General features: G+C 41.6%; 1 protein-coding gene across 2 annotated transcripts in view; it reads right to left on the bottom strand.

The window, feature by feature from the left end:
* NR3C2 (nuclear receptor subfamily 3 group C member 2) overlaps positions 1-17366 on the bottom strand; it is a 294426-nt gene that overhangs the window by 25532 nt on the left and 251528 nt on the right. For both annotated transcript variants that reach the window (XM_054562702.1, XM_054562711.1), the window contains exon 8: positions 2936-3066. In XM_054562702.1, the coding sequence (XP_054418677.1) occupies positions 2936-3066 (131 nt within the window). The remainder of the gene's footprint in view (positions 1-2935; positions 3067-17366) is intronic.

Genomic DNA, 17366 nt, shown 5'->3' with positions numbered 1-17366 from the left:
CACGCAATCCCGGAAGCCAGAAATACCGCTGTTTGCAAATAAACCCTGTGGTCCTGTAAAGACATGGATGATCTTGCAAAATTAACTTCACATATTATGTTAATAATGTTCTCTTTTAGTTTAATTGTTGAGGCTTTTGATTGTGGTTTGTCTAAGTCTATTTCTGTGGGGGAAAACAAATCCCTAATAGCAACTGCACAAATTCCTGAAGGTTCTACAATATTAGTTGTGGTTTCGAATAAATAGCATTCACATTAAGAGTTAAATACCATCCATTACATAACCGATAGATTTTTCTTTCTTTAAAATTAAAATCTTCTTTTAAAAGTATAAAAAAACTAAACAAAGATGGTAATAATCAGGATGTTAATATTAAAGCTGTAGATCCATTTTCTATCAAAATTTTAATATTAACTGAAAACTTTCTAAAAGAAACTGGAAATTCGCAAACAATAGACTATACTTCCCACCCCACCCACATGTTAACATTTTTTAAAGATAACATTTTATGGAATAAACTGTTTTCAATTTGGATGTTTATGGGTATCAACCTATACCTTAAGAAGTTTACCTAAAAGTAGAGTAAGTGAACACATTTCACAACTATATTTCAATAGTATGTGGCACATATACTAAGATTAACCAAAGACCTTCCTATTTCTGATAGCTGCATTCTCAGAAGTTCTCAAAGTACGAGCAACCTGTGTCAAACATTACTTACATATTACTGCTATGACTGAAATATATTGTACCAGTTTCCCAGCTACCTATTTTAGAAGCTGAAACAAACCCACAGATAAAGAGAACTTCAGCAAAATCTATATTTGGGAGGTCTGCCCAGATTTTCTGAATTTACCTATTAGGAGGTGTAGCAGGGCTGATGGAAATCACCCCAAATCTATGGCTGGAGAAGCAAAGAGACAACTGGGCAGAAGCTTGCCTGCCTTCCTCAGTGAGCAGAAGGACACAGAACTCTGATGTCACTGCTAAAAACCAGGCACCCTGGGCATCAGACGTGCCACTTCACATCCTAAGTAAGAGGAAGAATGTTCAGGCGTCCTCCCACAGATCTGCAAAATAAGCGTACTAAAGCCCATGGTTTTTATGGCTCCTAAAATTCTTATGTTTTCCTATCTTTTTATTTTGCTTTTCCTGCATCTATAAAAATCAGAATTGAAAGTACTGAGCTCCTTAGAAGCTAATACATCAACCCAGACAGCTTCAAAATTATATCAGAATGTATCACAGGCTGGCTGATTAAATGGACAGGGGTGGGCAGAAGTGGGTTTACGGTTGTGTGTATGGAAAAATACCAATTAATAAACAATAATACAAGAGGAAATGCTGTTTTGGTACTCACAACTGCAAGCCTACTTTTGTCCACCCCTGTGTATAAAATGGTAAGACAGCAATTAAGATTGAGTAGTCAAAATTAATACAGAATACCACCTAAGTTTTTAGAAAAAATATTTCATTTACATTTTACATTTTCTATCGCGCGCGCGCGTGTGTGTGTGTGTGTGTGTCTGTCTGTCTTCCACACTGGCTCCCCACCCCCTCCGACGTCTGTGTCTGTCCCTTCAGCCTCCGCCGCCCCCTTCTCAGAGTCAGCGGGACCTGTTCCCATCTTTCTGTGGCATGGCAACCCCACTCACCAGTGAAGTCTAGACTGCAGTTTTCTATAAGGATCATTTCAAGTTCATATCTCAATATCCGAACCTGTCTTCTGACTTCCGGTCCCAAACTGTCTCCATCTTTTGGCCTCTCTATTAGGATACATCTAAAAATTAACCTATTCAAAATAAAACTCTTTTTTTTCTTTACTCCAAATCCGCTCCAAGTCTCAATGTTAACACGTTTCTCTTACTGGTATCACTACCACCCAAGTCACTTCTCTGTGCTCAAAACCTGTGTCTCTTCTGACCCAGAATGTTTTCCTCGCCTCTTCCGGTCAGTTGCCAAGGCTAGCTCTGCAGTCTTTCTTGAATGTGTTTGCTCCTGTGCATCGTACAACCAACCACCACCATCCAGCCCTTGGTGTCAGCAGCCTCACAGGTCGCTATGCTTCCCCGTAGGACACAGTCGCTCTCTCCTTGCTCCCCGCCCCCCCCCGCCCTTCCTCTTTAATCCAGCTGAATGCCCCATACATCTTCCTAAAGACATAAAATACAGCTTCAGTCACACCATCCCCGCTGCTCACAGCCTCCAACATTTAGAGCTCTGCCTGCCTGGCAAAGGTAGGTACTGAATATGCGGGTCCCATCTACATCCCACCCTTATCCCCCATGGCCCCCCAACCTAGTATAACCAGATGCACCTTGAAAAATTAAATACTTAAATGCAATAAAAATTTAAAAATTAACAGGCAAAACAACTCCCCAGAACTAAGCATGGCGGCCTGGCTCCGCTCTCCCACGTTTCCACAGTCCCTCACACGGCTCCCTGATGAGAATGCATCTCACACCTCATACCCAGTCCGTAACCCTTCCAAGCTCCCCCCATTCAGCTTCCCGAGTCCCTCCCTGCGCCCCAGACCTGACCAGCTCTTCCCTTCTCTGAGCCACTGCAACACTCTTTATCATAGTATGAAATCCCTTTCCACAGTGCGTTGAAGTTATGTCTAAATTGAATACCTTGTGCCTCATTGCACTGTAGTTCCTGAACTGCCCAATCCTACCATACGCACAACAGGCACTTAATGAATATTTAGCAGTCGGATGAATGAAGGAATGAGGGATGAATGAGGGATGTGCTCTTCCATGTACCCCAAGCTTCATCCTCTGCAAATAACCGAGCTCATCAAAGACCAGGGCCCTCCTCCCACCTCCTCCAGTTTTTCCTTTTTACACCAACCACCTGATACTCTAAACAGGCTACTCTTGGAAAGGGGGATGGTCTGACAATGTAGAAAAGGTGCCCATGGGCGCCAGCTTACCCGTGCTTAGCAGCAGCAAAACCTTCATGACGGTGTACTCTTCAAAGGTGAGCTGCAGTCGGACGAACTGGAGGCTGATTTGGTGCATCCCCTGGCACAGCTCGTACATGGCAGACTGATGCATCTTCTCTCTGCGGAGGCAAAGAAACAAACGTCTGAGAAAGCAAGGTTTGTCGTCAAACCCAGACTGGCAGGCCAAGGCAGCCCAAAGAGAGATCCGAGTCACAATGTTCCTTTCGGCGTCAACATGGAGCAGATGTGTATTTTAAAGACAAAGCAGAAACCTTTCCCACCGACAGGTGAGCTGCTCTGGGCCAACACTGCAGTGCCATTCCCTCGCACCCTGTAGGAATGCGTCAGGGGCAGGAGATCAGCCAGCGAGCAGAGAAGCCGCTGCATGTGTGTGTGTTGCCGGGGGAGCACAGGCCCGTTCCTTGTCAGCCTGGAGAGACTGCTGGGCGCTATGAACACAGGCTAGTGATCAAATCCTGTTTCCACAGGGACCCTCTGTCCCTTACAACAGTCTGGAAATAAGTTTGTTGACTGTTTGCAGAAGCACATTTAAAAGGGGAAAGTAGACAAAATTTGGAAAGGTGAAAACCTCAAATGGACTCTCTCTCCTTTAAAGGGAGAGAGCGATGTGGGAGTTGGCCATTTGTTTCCATTCATTCAACCAACCAGCCAACCAACCAACCAATCCTCTTCTACTAAATCCAAAGGTTTCCATAAAATCCACATTATATTACGACAGACATCACTACTTCCTCTTTCCATGAGAAGTAAGGCGTTGCTTAGGTCTTTCAGATGTATGTCCTCCTAGAAATAAATCTTTGGGGAGGCCCTGGGTAACTACTGCTTTATATTGACCAGAATGTAATTAGTGAAAAAGAAACTGCTAGTGAAGAATGGGAAAGGACTCGTCAAAGGCCAAGAAATGGAAGAAAAGGTCAGGATGGTGGGCAGATGCCCGAGTGACTGAAAGCAGGTGAGCGTCTGCAGGAAAGCAACCCTGCGATGCCTCCTCTCGGGGGCACTCCTGGGTTCCACTGGCAGAAATCTCTCTCATCTCAACACTGAGAGCCTTCGGTAAAGAACCCACAATGCGCCACAGAACATTTTGCTCTGCATCATGATTATTATGTCTTTCCTCCCCCATAATAAGCTGGAAGCTATTTTCAATTAAGGGAATATTTTAAACACACACACTCACACAAACCCAACAGAGAATTAACAGCAGGAGCCTGTGCATCTACAATCCAGAATTAACAATGTAAATCAGCGCTAATATGTTTGCTATATTTGCTTCAGATCATTACAAATTAAACACGACAGAGTTCAGGTCTGTGGCGTCCTCTCCGCTGTCCCATTCATCGTCCTCCACCGAGCGCGCCGACGGCCACGCTTTCCATAGGCCCTGAGCTTCCCCCCATGCAAGGAGCCAAGCTCATCAAGGGCCAGGGCCCTCCTCCCATCTCCTCCAGTTTCCCCTTTTTATACCAACCACCTGATACTCTAAACAGGCTGCTCTCGGAAGGGGGATGGCCTGAGAGTGAAAGGACAACGCTGGATGAGCAGAGCCAGGCTACTCACTTTGAGTGATGGCCACTTCCCCGCTGATGCATGTATTTTACGGTACACATATGTATCTATAAACACAGCACACGGCACTGCTGTTTTATGTAAATTTGAAGGTAGATATATATGTGCACATCTGTCTGCAACATTTTTTTATTCAGTGTTGTCATTCTGAGAGGTATCCATTTTAACACCGGTAACTCTTAAGTTAACTCATTTTTACCGCTACAAGTTGTACTTGTGTGGTAATATCATAATTCACTAATGCACTCCACTACCGATGGGCACTTGGGTTGCTTCCTCTTTACCGCTATTGGGATGCTCGCGGGACACCCTTGAGCACTTCTCTAGGACACAGAGTGGAAAACACTGCTGCGTCGTAGGCCTGCGGACAGCTGTGGCTTTCCTTCCAACCAGCAGGAGACGAGAAAGTCCTTTTTTGTTCCACATCCCCACCAATAGTTGTCATTAGCCAGTTTACACTTTTGGCCATCTGATGGGGGTTGAAAGGGTAGCCCCACTGTTGATCCTACGTGTATTTCCATTATCACCAGTAGGCTGAACATTTTTTCCAAATGTTTTCTGATGATTTGGGTTTTTTTCTTTGGTGACTTGTCTCTTCATATCTTTACCCATTTTATTGTAAGCTGTTTTCTTTCTAGCAGTAATACCATCCTTAGTCTTAATATTTTTACCTTAAAGTTTTGACTGATATTCCTATTATTTCTTCATTTTTCCCTCCCTTTCACCCTCCTTTTTCTTTTGCTCTCTCTTTAGAATTTGCCTGATAAGCCCTTTCTTAAAGTCCCTTTTATCTAAACTTCCCACATAATTATATTTCATGTGTCTCTTATAGACAGCAAAAGGCTACATTAAAAATATGAAGGTATTTATATTTTAACAGCTCAGTTTTACTGTTTTCATTTACCATGATTACTGACATATTTGAAATTTTTTTTCTTACCGTTTTAACTTTCTCTCCTTTTTTTCTACTTCCCTTCCTTTTTATTGGATTGATGCAGTTTTTTAAAAAAATCCCCCTCTTTGCTCCTCAACTGGGTTTGGAAGGTATACATCCTATTTTACTCTTTAAATAATTAAGTTATCAACTTGCATACTTAAACATCTAAAGTTAATCAATAGCTTTTCCATGAGAAACAAATGTACATTATCTTTGGTCTACTGCTTCCCATCTCCCTTGTTACTGTGCTTTATTCAAATTCCAACTTGCTTTCAAATCACCCCTGAAATTTGACACCCACAACCATGTCTGGCTGGAGTTACCAGTGGGTTTCTCTGGCCACCGCTGCTCCCCGCATTTCCCTCCTTACTTCTGGGCTCAATTTCTCACTGAAGATTTTTTAAAAAAATTCTTTCTGTTGCTGAATTTATATCTTTCAGCCTTAAGTTGTCTGGAAAAGTCTTTCTTTCTCCTTCATTCTTGAATGATAGTTTAAAAGAGATTTCTAACCTGACAGGTAATTTCCTTCAGTATTTTGAAGATGGTATTCCGCTACACCTGGGCCTTTACTGATTGCTGCTTTTAGGAAGATTCTTCTGAATCTATTCATCATTCTTCTATAGGTAACCTGAATTTTCTCTTTGGCTGCTTACAAAAACTTCCTCTGTTTATTCGATGTCTGTGGTTTCACTGTGAAGTACCTACGGGTAGACTGATTTATACTTCTCCTGCTCAGGACTCAGTGTCCTTACTGGATTTGAAGATGTAGGGTATTTCTTCAGTTCTGAAATGTTCTTAGCTGTTGTTTCTTTAACAATCATCCCACCCCAGTTGTACTATTTTTTTCTTGTTGCACTCTATTAGCAGTGTGTTGGACCTTCTCATTTTGTCTTCCATGTTAGCCTTCCTTTCATATTATGTTTTTTTCTTACCAGGTTATATTGCATTCTAGGTGTATTTCTCAGATCTGTTTTCTAACTTTTGTGTGTGTGTGTGTGTGTGTGTGTATGTCCAGTCTATTGAATGTCTACAGTGTTTTAATTATAATGGTAATATTTTTCATGTCTAGGTGCCAAGATATGTTGTATTTAGTTCTTTCTCAAACATTTGTTATTTTGCACAAGATACTTACTACTTACTGGTTATTACACCTCCTTTCTCTAAATTATACCTTTATCTATTATATTTCTAAGTACTTTCAACTTTTTTTTTATTGTTTCTCCTATTTTATTTAATTCAATTTCTTGAGATGCTCATATGCATGTCCAACATGTATTGTTTTGGCATATGTTTGTCTTCCAGGTGATTCCTAGGGGCACTGACTTGTGGAAGGGACTCTGTAGGAAACTTTAACATTTGTGACCATCAGGGGAATATACATTTCACTTGTTCTGGACCAGTTTTTATGCTAATTTCTCAGCTCGATGCTTTTTGTGAGACTGATGTAGTTTAAATTTAGACTCCACACTGGATGTGGTGCAGGCTTGTGTTTCTTATTTCTTTCAGCTTCTTTGCCATGTCCCTGGGCTGGCTGGCTGGCTTGTTGAGTTTTACTTTCCTTGTTCGTAGACAGAAAAGTCTTTACAGAGCCCTGGCTCGATGAGGGGACTCTATTTCAGGCCCAGCCTTGCTGGAGCTTCAGTTCTTGTGTGCTATTCTTGTTGGGGTTCTAATACCAGTCCAAAGGCACTTATCACAGTCAGTAGTTTGTGGTCCAACTGCAGCTTCAGCTCCAAGTTAAACCACTCTGGCTGTGAATTCCTTGTTTTTGCACTGTTTTTCTTTTGAGCTTGGCTATATATGTAAGGCTTTTTTAAATGCAGAATTTCTATGTGTTTAGAGGGGAAAAAAAAGGCTCAGTTCAGGTCCAGGATTCTGATTGCTAGCTACAAGCTTCTTAAAGGCAGGCTCCATGCCTGACTTGCCTCTCTGAATGTCCAATAGAATATGATAGACAAGTGCCATGTGTCAATTTTTGCTAAATAAATGTTGCATGAATGAATGAGAGAGAGAAGAAAAAAAGGAGAACAAGTAAAGAAAACCAAAGGAAATGAAGACACAGATTTGCCTATGATGATGATAATTAGAGAAGGATAAATTTGAAAATTTACAGAAAGAGTCGATAAATGGCTAAAAAAAAAATAGAGGTAGCATTTGTGAAGTTCTCAAAAAGTTTCTCTAAAAAGGAAGAGATTTAGATTGTAAAATGGGGGGAAGCAGATTGGTAATCAGGATGTCCATGGAATACAACACAACATGCACCTGACGCTGTGCAGTGAAAAAGCGCACTCATATACGTTCTACCCCTTAAGCTACCTTGTGCTGGAGGCAGAAGAGGCATCCTTGGCTTTACTACAACAGACCCTAGAGATGTGCAGCCCATCAGCCCTTCAATGCACTGACTTTGTGAGCCTGTGACTGTGTTGCTCCTGAGACCCAGGTTTGTTGTGTGTAAAATAGGGATATTAATTATAATTCCAACCTTCGAGGGGTATAGGAACCAATTATATAGAAGTTCTTAAATTATAAAGTGCTACACATATGTTGGCTCATTTTTAAAAAATGTAATGGAGAGAATAAAATGCTTCTTGAAAGACCAATGATGATTTTGGTTAAAACTAAATAATCAAATTTTTAAAATGACTTTTCAGGAAAATACTATTGTGTTTTTATTGATGTCATTGTTCCTATGTGCGGGATGGGAAATCAAGAGAACCACCAGAGAGCCCGGGCTGGTGTGGCTCAGTGGACTGAGTACCAGCCTGTGAACCAAAGGGCTGCCCATTCAATTCCCAGTCACGATGCATGTCTGGGTTGCAGGCCAGGTCCCCACTAGGGGGCGCGCAAGAGGCAACCTCACATAGATGTTTGCCCCTCCTTCTCTTCCCCTTTCTCTAAAAATAAATAAATTAAATCTTAAAAAAAAAAAAAAAAGAGAACCACCAGAGGGCATGCAAATGTGCAGGAAGGGGGAAGGGACTCGCCTGGGGTAGAGCATGAGAGCGAAACACCTCTGTGTCCAACTGTTTTTCTTACACATGTGTTAACAAAGCATCCGCACACAGATTAAAAGTTACTTAAAGAGACCTCAGACGCTGCCTGAGAACAGATTAGACTGTTAATGTGTGGCAGCACACCTAGCGAAAGCCTTTTTTGCCATCTCGGTGGGGACAGTATCTCTAAGTATTGGGGTGGCACCCCGATAACCTCCATGGTCTTCAGAGCTCTCTTAGGGAGTGCCTGCCATGCACCAGAGCTCGACTCCTTCCTGCTGGTGCTCGCGAGGCGTTGTGAGGAATGAGCCTCATGTTCACGACAAGGAAACTGAGGTCAATGATGTAGTCAGGGTCCAAACCCAGGTTTACTTCCTTTAAAACTCATGCCTTGTACCTGTGTGTGTGTGTTTCCATTTCATTTTGCTTATTTGCTTTCTTTTTTTAGGTTGCATGTAAGAGTGAGAGCATACAAGAACAAAGTGGTGGCTGCCAGAGCAGGAGGGGCTGAGGAAACAGGAAGAAAAGGGGGAGGGGATTAAGAAGTAGAAACTTCCAGTTACAAAATTAGTCATGGGGATGTAATGAGGACCACAGGGAATACGGTTGGTAATGTCTCAATGACCACGTATGGTGACAGATGGTACTAGACTTACTATGGTGATCGCTTCTTAAGATACATAAATGTTGAATCACTATGTTGTATACCTGAAACTAATACTGCATGTCAACAATAATTCAAGAATTTAAAAAATTAAAAAAAAATAACTTATGCTTTTTCCTCTTTCCAAGCTTCCAGCCAAACAGTTTTTAGTTCTTTTCTCCACAGTATCTCTTTACAACTATGAAGAGTTATTTGGTATCTCAAATGTTTTGTTATTATATTTACTCCATTGTTTATCCTTTGGTGACCATTATGTGGTAAGATTTTGTGATTTCAAATTTCATTGCTGTTTGTACTGCATAAAATTGAGTTCTCTAAATGAACAGTACTGTGTTCTCAATATAGCTTGAAAATAGGCTATCTTAAAAACACATTGTATGCCGCATCACTTTTGCACAATTAGATTAAATGCACAGAAATGTACATCCAAAGAAGTTGAGACAAGGACAATCTTTTTTGGCATGATGCTGATATTAATTTTGCAATATTACTTCACAGAAATCTTTTTTGCTACCTGCTTTTAATAATCTTACTGCATTTTGAGCAGAAAAATGTAAAAAATATGGATTACTCTGGGAAAGAGACGAATTTTGTATAATGCTTCTAAAAGACAAAAGTAAATGCTGCCTTTGACAGTGGACTTACATAAAGGCAGGAGATTACTGAGTTAGGGAATAGCCCTGTATTACAGAGAACAGCTGCCCTGAGTAACAGATAGTGATTAGTCTCTACTTGTGAACGGTGGGCGCTTGTCCTTCGTTTCTAAACATCCTCTTATTTGCATAACAGAACTTTTATTTTTGCACAAATACATAAATATATTAACCAAAATAGGCACAGAGACCCAGTTCAATTCCAAAGACCTTGGTTAAAATCTATGAGAAAATAGTTTAAAAATATTTTTAAAGAAGCCCTCCAGGAAAAAAAAAAACAAAAACTTCAGTAGTTTTGTAAACTTGTCATTTCCTCCAACTAGGAAACCAATTTTATTTATAGCTATAACTTCATCTGGTCCTCTCTTAGAACATCCATTACACTAAACTACAGTCATATGATCATTTGAAAATAGTTTAAAAATAATAAGTTAAAATAATCTAGTGTATCCAAACCTGATTCACTTGGGACAACAGTGAATAACTGAAGAGTTGTAAAACATTTTTTTCCCTGGCTTTTGAGAGAATGTATGGTTGGAAATGGAGTTTATTCACATGATAAAATACGGAATAAGAAAAAAAAGCCCCATTAAAATCAGAGTGGGAAGGACAATCACATTTTAAATGCTTGTTTGCTGGTTGCTCATTTTCAACTTCGTAGCTAAACAACCTGAACAACCTCTGTATGTCTAGGACCTGCGCCCTCTGGCCATCGTTGTACATTAACAGCCGTGGCCTGTTTCCCATTATGAGAATAGTCTATTGGACCTATTGGTCAATAGCTGTCTGAAGGAACACTCTTGTCTTAGTATAAGCTTGTTTAGGACTAGCTTACCTAGACCTACCAAAAACAGTATTTGCAAAGGTCAGTCCTCTTGTTACCTGGAGGTCTGTCTGGAGGCAGCTGATTTGGGAATTACTGCCCCAAACTACATGCAATGCTGGAATCATATCCATGTTCTCCTCTGGGAGAAGCAGGTATGTGAGAAGTAGAGACTGATAAATAGATGCCTGATAAGCCCACAGAACGTTCCAGGCTCGCCCGATGCCCGCAGGAGCCCCCCTGCTGTGACCGTCCACTTAAAGAACCTCTACAAGCACTGAAACCACGGTCCCTCTGACACCTGCACACCCGTGTCCACGGCAGCACTGCTCACGGTGTCCAGAGGGGAAAAGCAACCCAAGTGTCCATCAACAAATAAATGCATAAATAAAATGAGTATAAGCCTACAGTGGGGTATCATTCCGTGGCTATTCTGACACGTTACAACGTGGATAAACCTTCATGACATTCTGCTAAGGAACACAGTTGCAAGAACACAAATATTGTATTATATGAGCTCCCCAGGGTGGTGAAATTCATAGAAACAAAGTAGAATGGTGGTTGCTGGAGCCTGGGAGAGAGGCAAAGAGGACTTGTTTACATAGTGGTGTGAAGGCACCTAACATTATAGAACTGTATAGTTAAAATGGCTAAGATAGTAAATTTTATGTTATTGATATATTCTCACAAAAATGTTCTTAATTAAAAAAAGAATTCTGCAACCCATGATCCTACCTGCTATACCTTGTTTAATAGAGATTAAGAAACTAAAGTTTGTGTTTAATTCTGTAACTTCTCTTAAGATTTAGGCTTTTCATTCATCTTTTTAAAATAATATATAAAATACCTCTTTTGTCCTCTATTTTTACAACTTGCCTTTTTTGCCTTTTTGTGTCTTGATGGATATTTAGTCTTGCTCTATCAATGCTTTTATGGCGAGCTGTGCTAAATGCTTTTTGAAAGCAGGAAGAGTAAAAAGTCCTTTAATAAACCATAATTTCAAAAACTTAGAAAACAGTTCTACAAAGGCCTGTCTGTTATACTTTTGGTACCCTGGGAGGGAAGGAAGATAGAGCTACCTTTATACATCTCCTTTCTCTTTTAGAGGATTCACATTTCATACATGTAATCCTTTCGTATCGGCTGATTTTATAAATGATTCCAAAGCACAGAGGTTCCAGGCTCTTCTACTTCCGGGAGCCCACAAAAGGTACAACGGCATTTTTTAACTGGAGGCCCTTTAGCAGTATTGTCCTAAACTGTAGTTTTTCACCTAAACACCTTTGATTTTAGGTATGTAAGACATCATTTTTTTTAGTAAGGAACTACAAAAACAAACCTTTAAAGTGCTTCATTTCAGCCCTTGCGTTGAACAATAGGCAATTCCCATCCCTTTATAAGGCCTATGTCCTTCCAGATAATAAGGTGCATGTTCCTATGACTGATTTTTTTTTTATGGTGCATAGGTCCAAAATGATGTGAGTGCTTAATAAATACCTGGCAACTACTGAGGACATGTGAACCCAGTGATTCCACAGACTATGAACTGCTCTTTAAATATGGATATAAACAATACACAGCAATGTTCACTGAGGGCCGAACTTCTGAAGTGCCTGGAATCTCAAGGAGAGGCCTCTTAATAAGCATGCTTACTAACATTCTATTATATTTGTAAATTGTCCCTACATACATGTATGTATGTGAATGAGAGTTAAATAGCTTGAGTGGTATGCTGTGCACGCGCGCGTGTGCATACACACACACACACACACAAATCAAAGTGTATCTGAAAGACCAGACCTTTCTTACATCTGATACTGCCAACCACATCGTTATGTCTGAATAAATCTAACATCTTGTTAGATGGTCAGTGTAACAGATGGCCCCTGTCTCAGGCTTGTTATTTTCCTAAAAAAAAAAAAAACATTCAGACACAGTCCCCCCTTAGCTTAATTAGAATAAAAATGACCTCAATTTGAGCATTCAAATTATTCCAGTTTACTGTTTTTCATTATTTTTCACAGTCTTACTAGATTTCTCCTTAACAGACAAACAAGATATCTCTGTAGAAGGGCCATTCTCCTAGCTGCGGCTGTGACGCCTGTTCATTTTTATAGTGTTTACATCATTTATGTACCGCCAGGGCAGAACTCAGCTGCTCGGGTCCACGGATCCCTGGGGAAAGTTGTTGTGGCCGCTGCTTCCCTGACGGCTGGGCTGGAGGGCGGTGTCCCAGCAGCTCCATGACATCCATTCTCTGCTGGTTTTACATGGTCAAGCCCAGTCATAGTTAGAAGCCAATTCAGGGTTTTGTTTGTCACCTTAATTGATGTTCCAGAAGGGATATGTTTTCATGGAACTGCCCTTGGACCGAAGCATCACAATTTCCACTAGCTTTAATGACCATTGTGCAGATCAAAATAATACTTGACGATCTAAAAATCCAGAGGGGGCCTGGTTACGTGGCAACCATAATTCACCATGGACAGTCCCCGAAATCAGGAAATAATGTGTTTTTTTTTTTACCATAAATTTTTATAAAGTTTTTGGTAAAACACTCCTTTGTACCTTCAATTTTTAAATTCTTATATAGTTAGCACAGTTTCTCTTGGGCACCAGGACACATGTTTTTGGTAGAGGAAAGAAAACATGCAGCTGTAACCCACTGTGAAAATTCAGATTTTAGAGAAAGTTTAATTGGGGGTATTGCTGATAAATCACATCACAGAAATGTTCTGGCTTGACTAAAGGTTTAATCTTAGTAGTCACTGATTTGTGGATTTCACAGGCTAGTTACAATATAATTCATTAAAAAAAACTGGTTTCTAAGCAAATTTTCATGACTCTACCTATCGTATTATGTGAGAAACATCTGTCCCTAAGATATAGGACTAAACTCACTGTGTATCTCACTGTAGAATCAGTTAGGAACATAGCAAACTGCAGAATATTAAAACAGAATACTGTTTACTGTCTACTGCCTATGCCGACAGTGGGGGTCTTTGGCAAAGGCAACTACATAAATACCACGGCACTCTGTTCCTACTGGAAGGGTCTCCTTCCAGCAGCACTTTGCCAGGGGTGCGGACGGTGGCCGGGTCACTAACGAGACATGACTCAGGGGTGTCCAGCCTGTGGCTCCTGGGCTGCAAGGGGCTCAGGGTGTCTATGCACATGGCCCAACACAAAACTGTAAATTTACTTAAAACATTATGTGATTTTTTTTATGACTACGTGTCCCAATGTATTTAATGTGTGGCCCAAGACAACTCTTCTTCCAGGGTGGCCCAGAGATGCCAAAAGGTTGGACACCCCTGGAAGCGGGCCACATTTTGATTCCAGGCTTCTGCTAGGAAGTCCTTGCAGAGGAGCAGGTATAGATACTGACTAGAGAAAGTGACTGACTTATTCTGAGTGAAAGAAAAGGAAGTCAAATCTCACCAAAAGTAGTATTTTAAATTTGAACACAAGGAGTCCGGTCTCAGAGGCCGCATGTACCCGTTACGAGGGAGCTAAGGTTCAAACACCCAGCCGCGTACCTGGGACCTTAGGACCACTTACCAAGTGCTCACCATGTTAAGACTTATCTCCAAAACTGCACATAGACAGGCTGCAAAAGAACAATATCCTCTAGTGATGGAATTTTTTAATACTGTCAGGCCTCATTTTTGTAGGCTATAGTCTTTCATACTAATTTCTGAAAATTTAATGGTATGCAGACCACAAACGGTTTAGTAGAAGACAGAAACGTTTACTGACTTCAATTAGGGACATTTGGGGTATATACTTAAAGACACAGCTTAATTTTAATAAACAACCACAGTTTCCTCACTTGTAAAAAGCCATAAAAAGATGACGTTCCTACTTGATAACTAGCGAGTTTCAAGAATGAGCACAAAGTTAATGGCTGAATTTAGAAGTGTTGCTAGATGACTGTTTGGGTAAAGGGTGACAGCAAATTGCTTCTTCCTAGTGCAGTAAAAGGTCTGCATGAACCTGCCACTTATGGAGTCAGTTTTCCTGGTGCAGAAGCAACACTGTTCTAACAACCAGAATATGGCACAGGGGACAAGTGAGGACGCTGACTCTGATGAAGGTGCGGCTGTGCTTCTACAGCGACAGCAGAGAGTGGCTCGCCCTTGCGGAGCTGACTTTGGCAGAGTGGGAATGTCCCAGAGTGGGGGTGTGGAAGGTACAAAGCAACTGTGTTCACAGTTTCCTTCTTTTCCCTTGAAAGTCTTGCTTTGGAAGAAGAAAGTAGCTGAACCTCCAGAGGCTGTTATCACAGACACTATTCGTTGATCAAAGGGGGCCCCAGAAGCGTTCTGGGGCACCATAACTCTGGGTGAAATGTTTGACTCATTCTGAAAGCTGATAAATCATCTGCCTTAAAAAAAACAAAAACACCAAAACACAAAACGATGATGTTCAACTCAATTAATTTATTAGGAATTGGCCCTGTGTCCTTTCTTATTACCGATTCTGAACATCTGTCACAGAGCAGATTTTGTTCAGGACATTCTGAACAACTGCATCATTCATGACTGTGTGAAACAAGTACACCGTCACCAGGCCACTGCGCCAGGAGTGACACCTGCTCTCCGTCAAGCGCCGGCACTGAAACACACACGGCACACGCACACGACACAATACGGACACAGCGCTTACTCAGCGCGGCCCGAGCACTCCTGCTCTCCCTCGGCCGCCTGGATAAAAGGGCTGGTCAAGACAGCGAGGAGGGCAGCTGACGTCCTGTAAACTTCCAGACACCCTGTGCGACCCTGTGCGACCCCGTGCGACCCCGTGGAAGCCCAGCAGACTGCGAGCCTGGGCTGGGTGTCAAAGGTCCCCTCTTCCAGTGGTTCTCAGAGTGTAACCTCCTGGGTTACACTCCTGGGTGTCCCCAAGACCCTGTCCTGGAGACTGTTAGGTCCTTCTTTTCCCAACTATGTATCAGGGTGAGACTGAATTTTTTTTTTTAATATATTTCAACCAAAACAACCTATCCAACAGACTAAGTGAGAAGCAGATAAGAGAATGTGGCTGTCTTCATTTAAGGCAGGCTGGAAGGATTTTAAGAGAGGCCAAACAATGCCACTCTTCTAGTTTTTTTGTTTTGGGAAAGAGTTATTTTTCATAAAAATATTTATGCTGTTATGTTTATGTTATTTATTAATATGTAATAGGTTATTTTTATTTGAAAAGGAATAAAGAAATCAATATTTTAAAAATTTGTTTTAATTTCTGATGTAACTACCAATAGATAACAATATGGATATTAACAATAGATAATAGATATGGACAAAAGCTCTTCAGGGTCCTCACTGATTTTAAGAGTATAAAGAGGGTCCTGAGAACAAAACGTTTGAGAACTGATGGTCTGGTCCAATTTTCTCATTCTGAACGCGGACATGGAGCCTTAGTGACGTTAACGCACGCACTGGACAACATCAAGCTCGTGAGTAGCAAAGTTAAAAACTGAGCTCTAGGTAGGTCTTCAACAACTAAGTCTTAAATATCGTCGTGATATCAGAAAGGAAGGAAAACAGCTTTACACAAATAATTCAAACTTTGAGCCAAAGTTTCCATTTTTTCTAAGAACATTTTATTTCCCACTTGGGTTCTTTGTACATTGGGCAGATTATCACCCATTTCAAAGAATAACTCTATTGAAAGATGATATATGACTGGTCAGTAAAGGTTCCAAATACACTCTCTCAGACCACTTAATGAAACCCAGTACTCGCTCCCAAGGCCCACACTGTGTGTAACTGCCTGAGCCCCAAGTTCTGCAGTCCATCAATGCACAAGCTACGATGTAGTTGAAAAATTCTCAGTTTTGGAGTAAGAGACACCTTGATTCAAAACTGGGAGCCCCTGTCTCCTCCTCTTTAAAAGAGGACTGGTAACTTCCTGCCTCACACAGCTGTGAGGAGGACACAGGATAATGTACTGGAGACAGCACGGAGCATGGAACTCGTGTACATTTTTAGCATCAGCCGATAGCATGCAAACTACCCCTCGACGCCACCCGACTGCTAACTAGTTTGAACTCGAGTATCCATGTAAAGGGAGAACGTTAGGAACTGAATGTGTGTGTCCCTTCCAAACTTTATGTGTTGAAACCCCAATCCTCAAGGAGATGGTATCAGGAGGTGAAGCCTTTGGGAGGAGATTAGGTCACGGGGGTGGAGACCACACGATGGGACTAGCGTCCTTAGGAGAAGGAGCAGAGACACCCCAGCTTTTTCTTTCTGCCACCGAGGATACAGTGAGAAGGCACTGTCCACAAGCTAGGAGGTGGGCCACCACCAGAACCCAGCTGTACCGGCGCCCTGGCCTGACAATTAAACGTCTGTTGTGTAAGCCACCCAGCTTGTGGTATTTCGTTACAGTGGCCTCAGCTGATGAAGACCGAGAGGGATATCACACCCATAGCAAAAAAGCAAGTCGGAGTCTATAAACTACCAAGTCCATGGAGTCTGCTGCGGCGTTACCTACATCACGACGGAGGGGCGCAGAGGAGGGCTTGGCTAGACAAAGGCTGCCTTACAGGGAAGTCTGCACATTGGCTGGGGCAACACTCCAACCACAGCGCGAGGGATCCGGACACACAGACGAGCTTTTAAACAAGGAAGCCGAGGGTCTCCAAATAGGACACTCTTGCTCTTCTCCACTGTTTCTTTCAGAAAAGCATCAAACCCAGAAAACTCCCCAAATTAAGTGACCTCATCAGAGCCTTGCAAATACTCAGCCCTATTT

This window comes from Pteronotus mesoamericanus, unplaced genomic scaffold (assembly GCF_021234165.1).
Source record: "Pteronotus mesoamericanus isolate MK-2021 breed Mesoamerican mustached bat unplaced genomic scaffold, CSHL_Meso_final contig_163, whole genome shotgun sequence".
Taxonomy (NCBI): domain Eukaryota; kingdom Metazoa; phylum Chordata; class Mammalia; order Chiroptera; family Mormoopidae; genus Pteronotus; species Pteronotus mesoamericanus.
The sequence above is the reverse complement of the archived record's forward strand: the minus strand, read 5'-3'. Positions and strand labels throughout refer to the sequence as shown.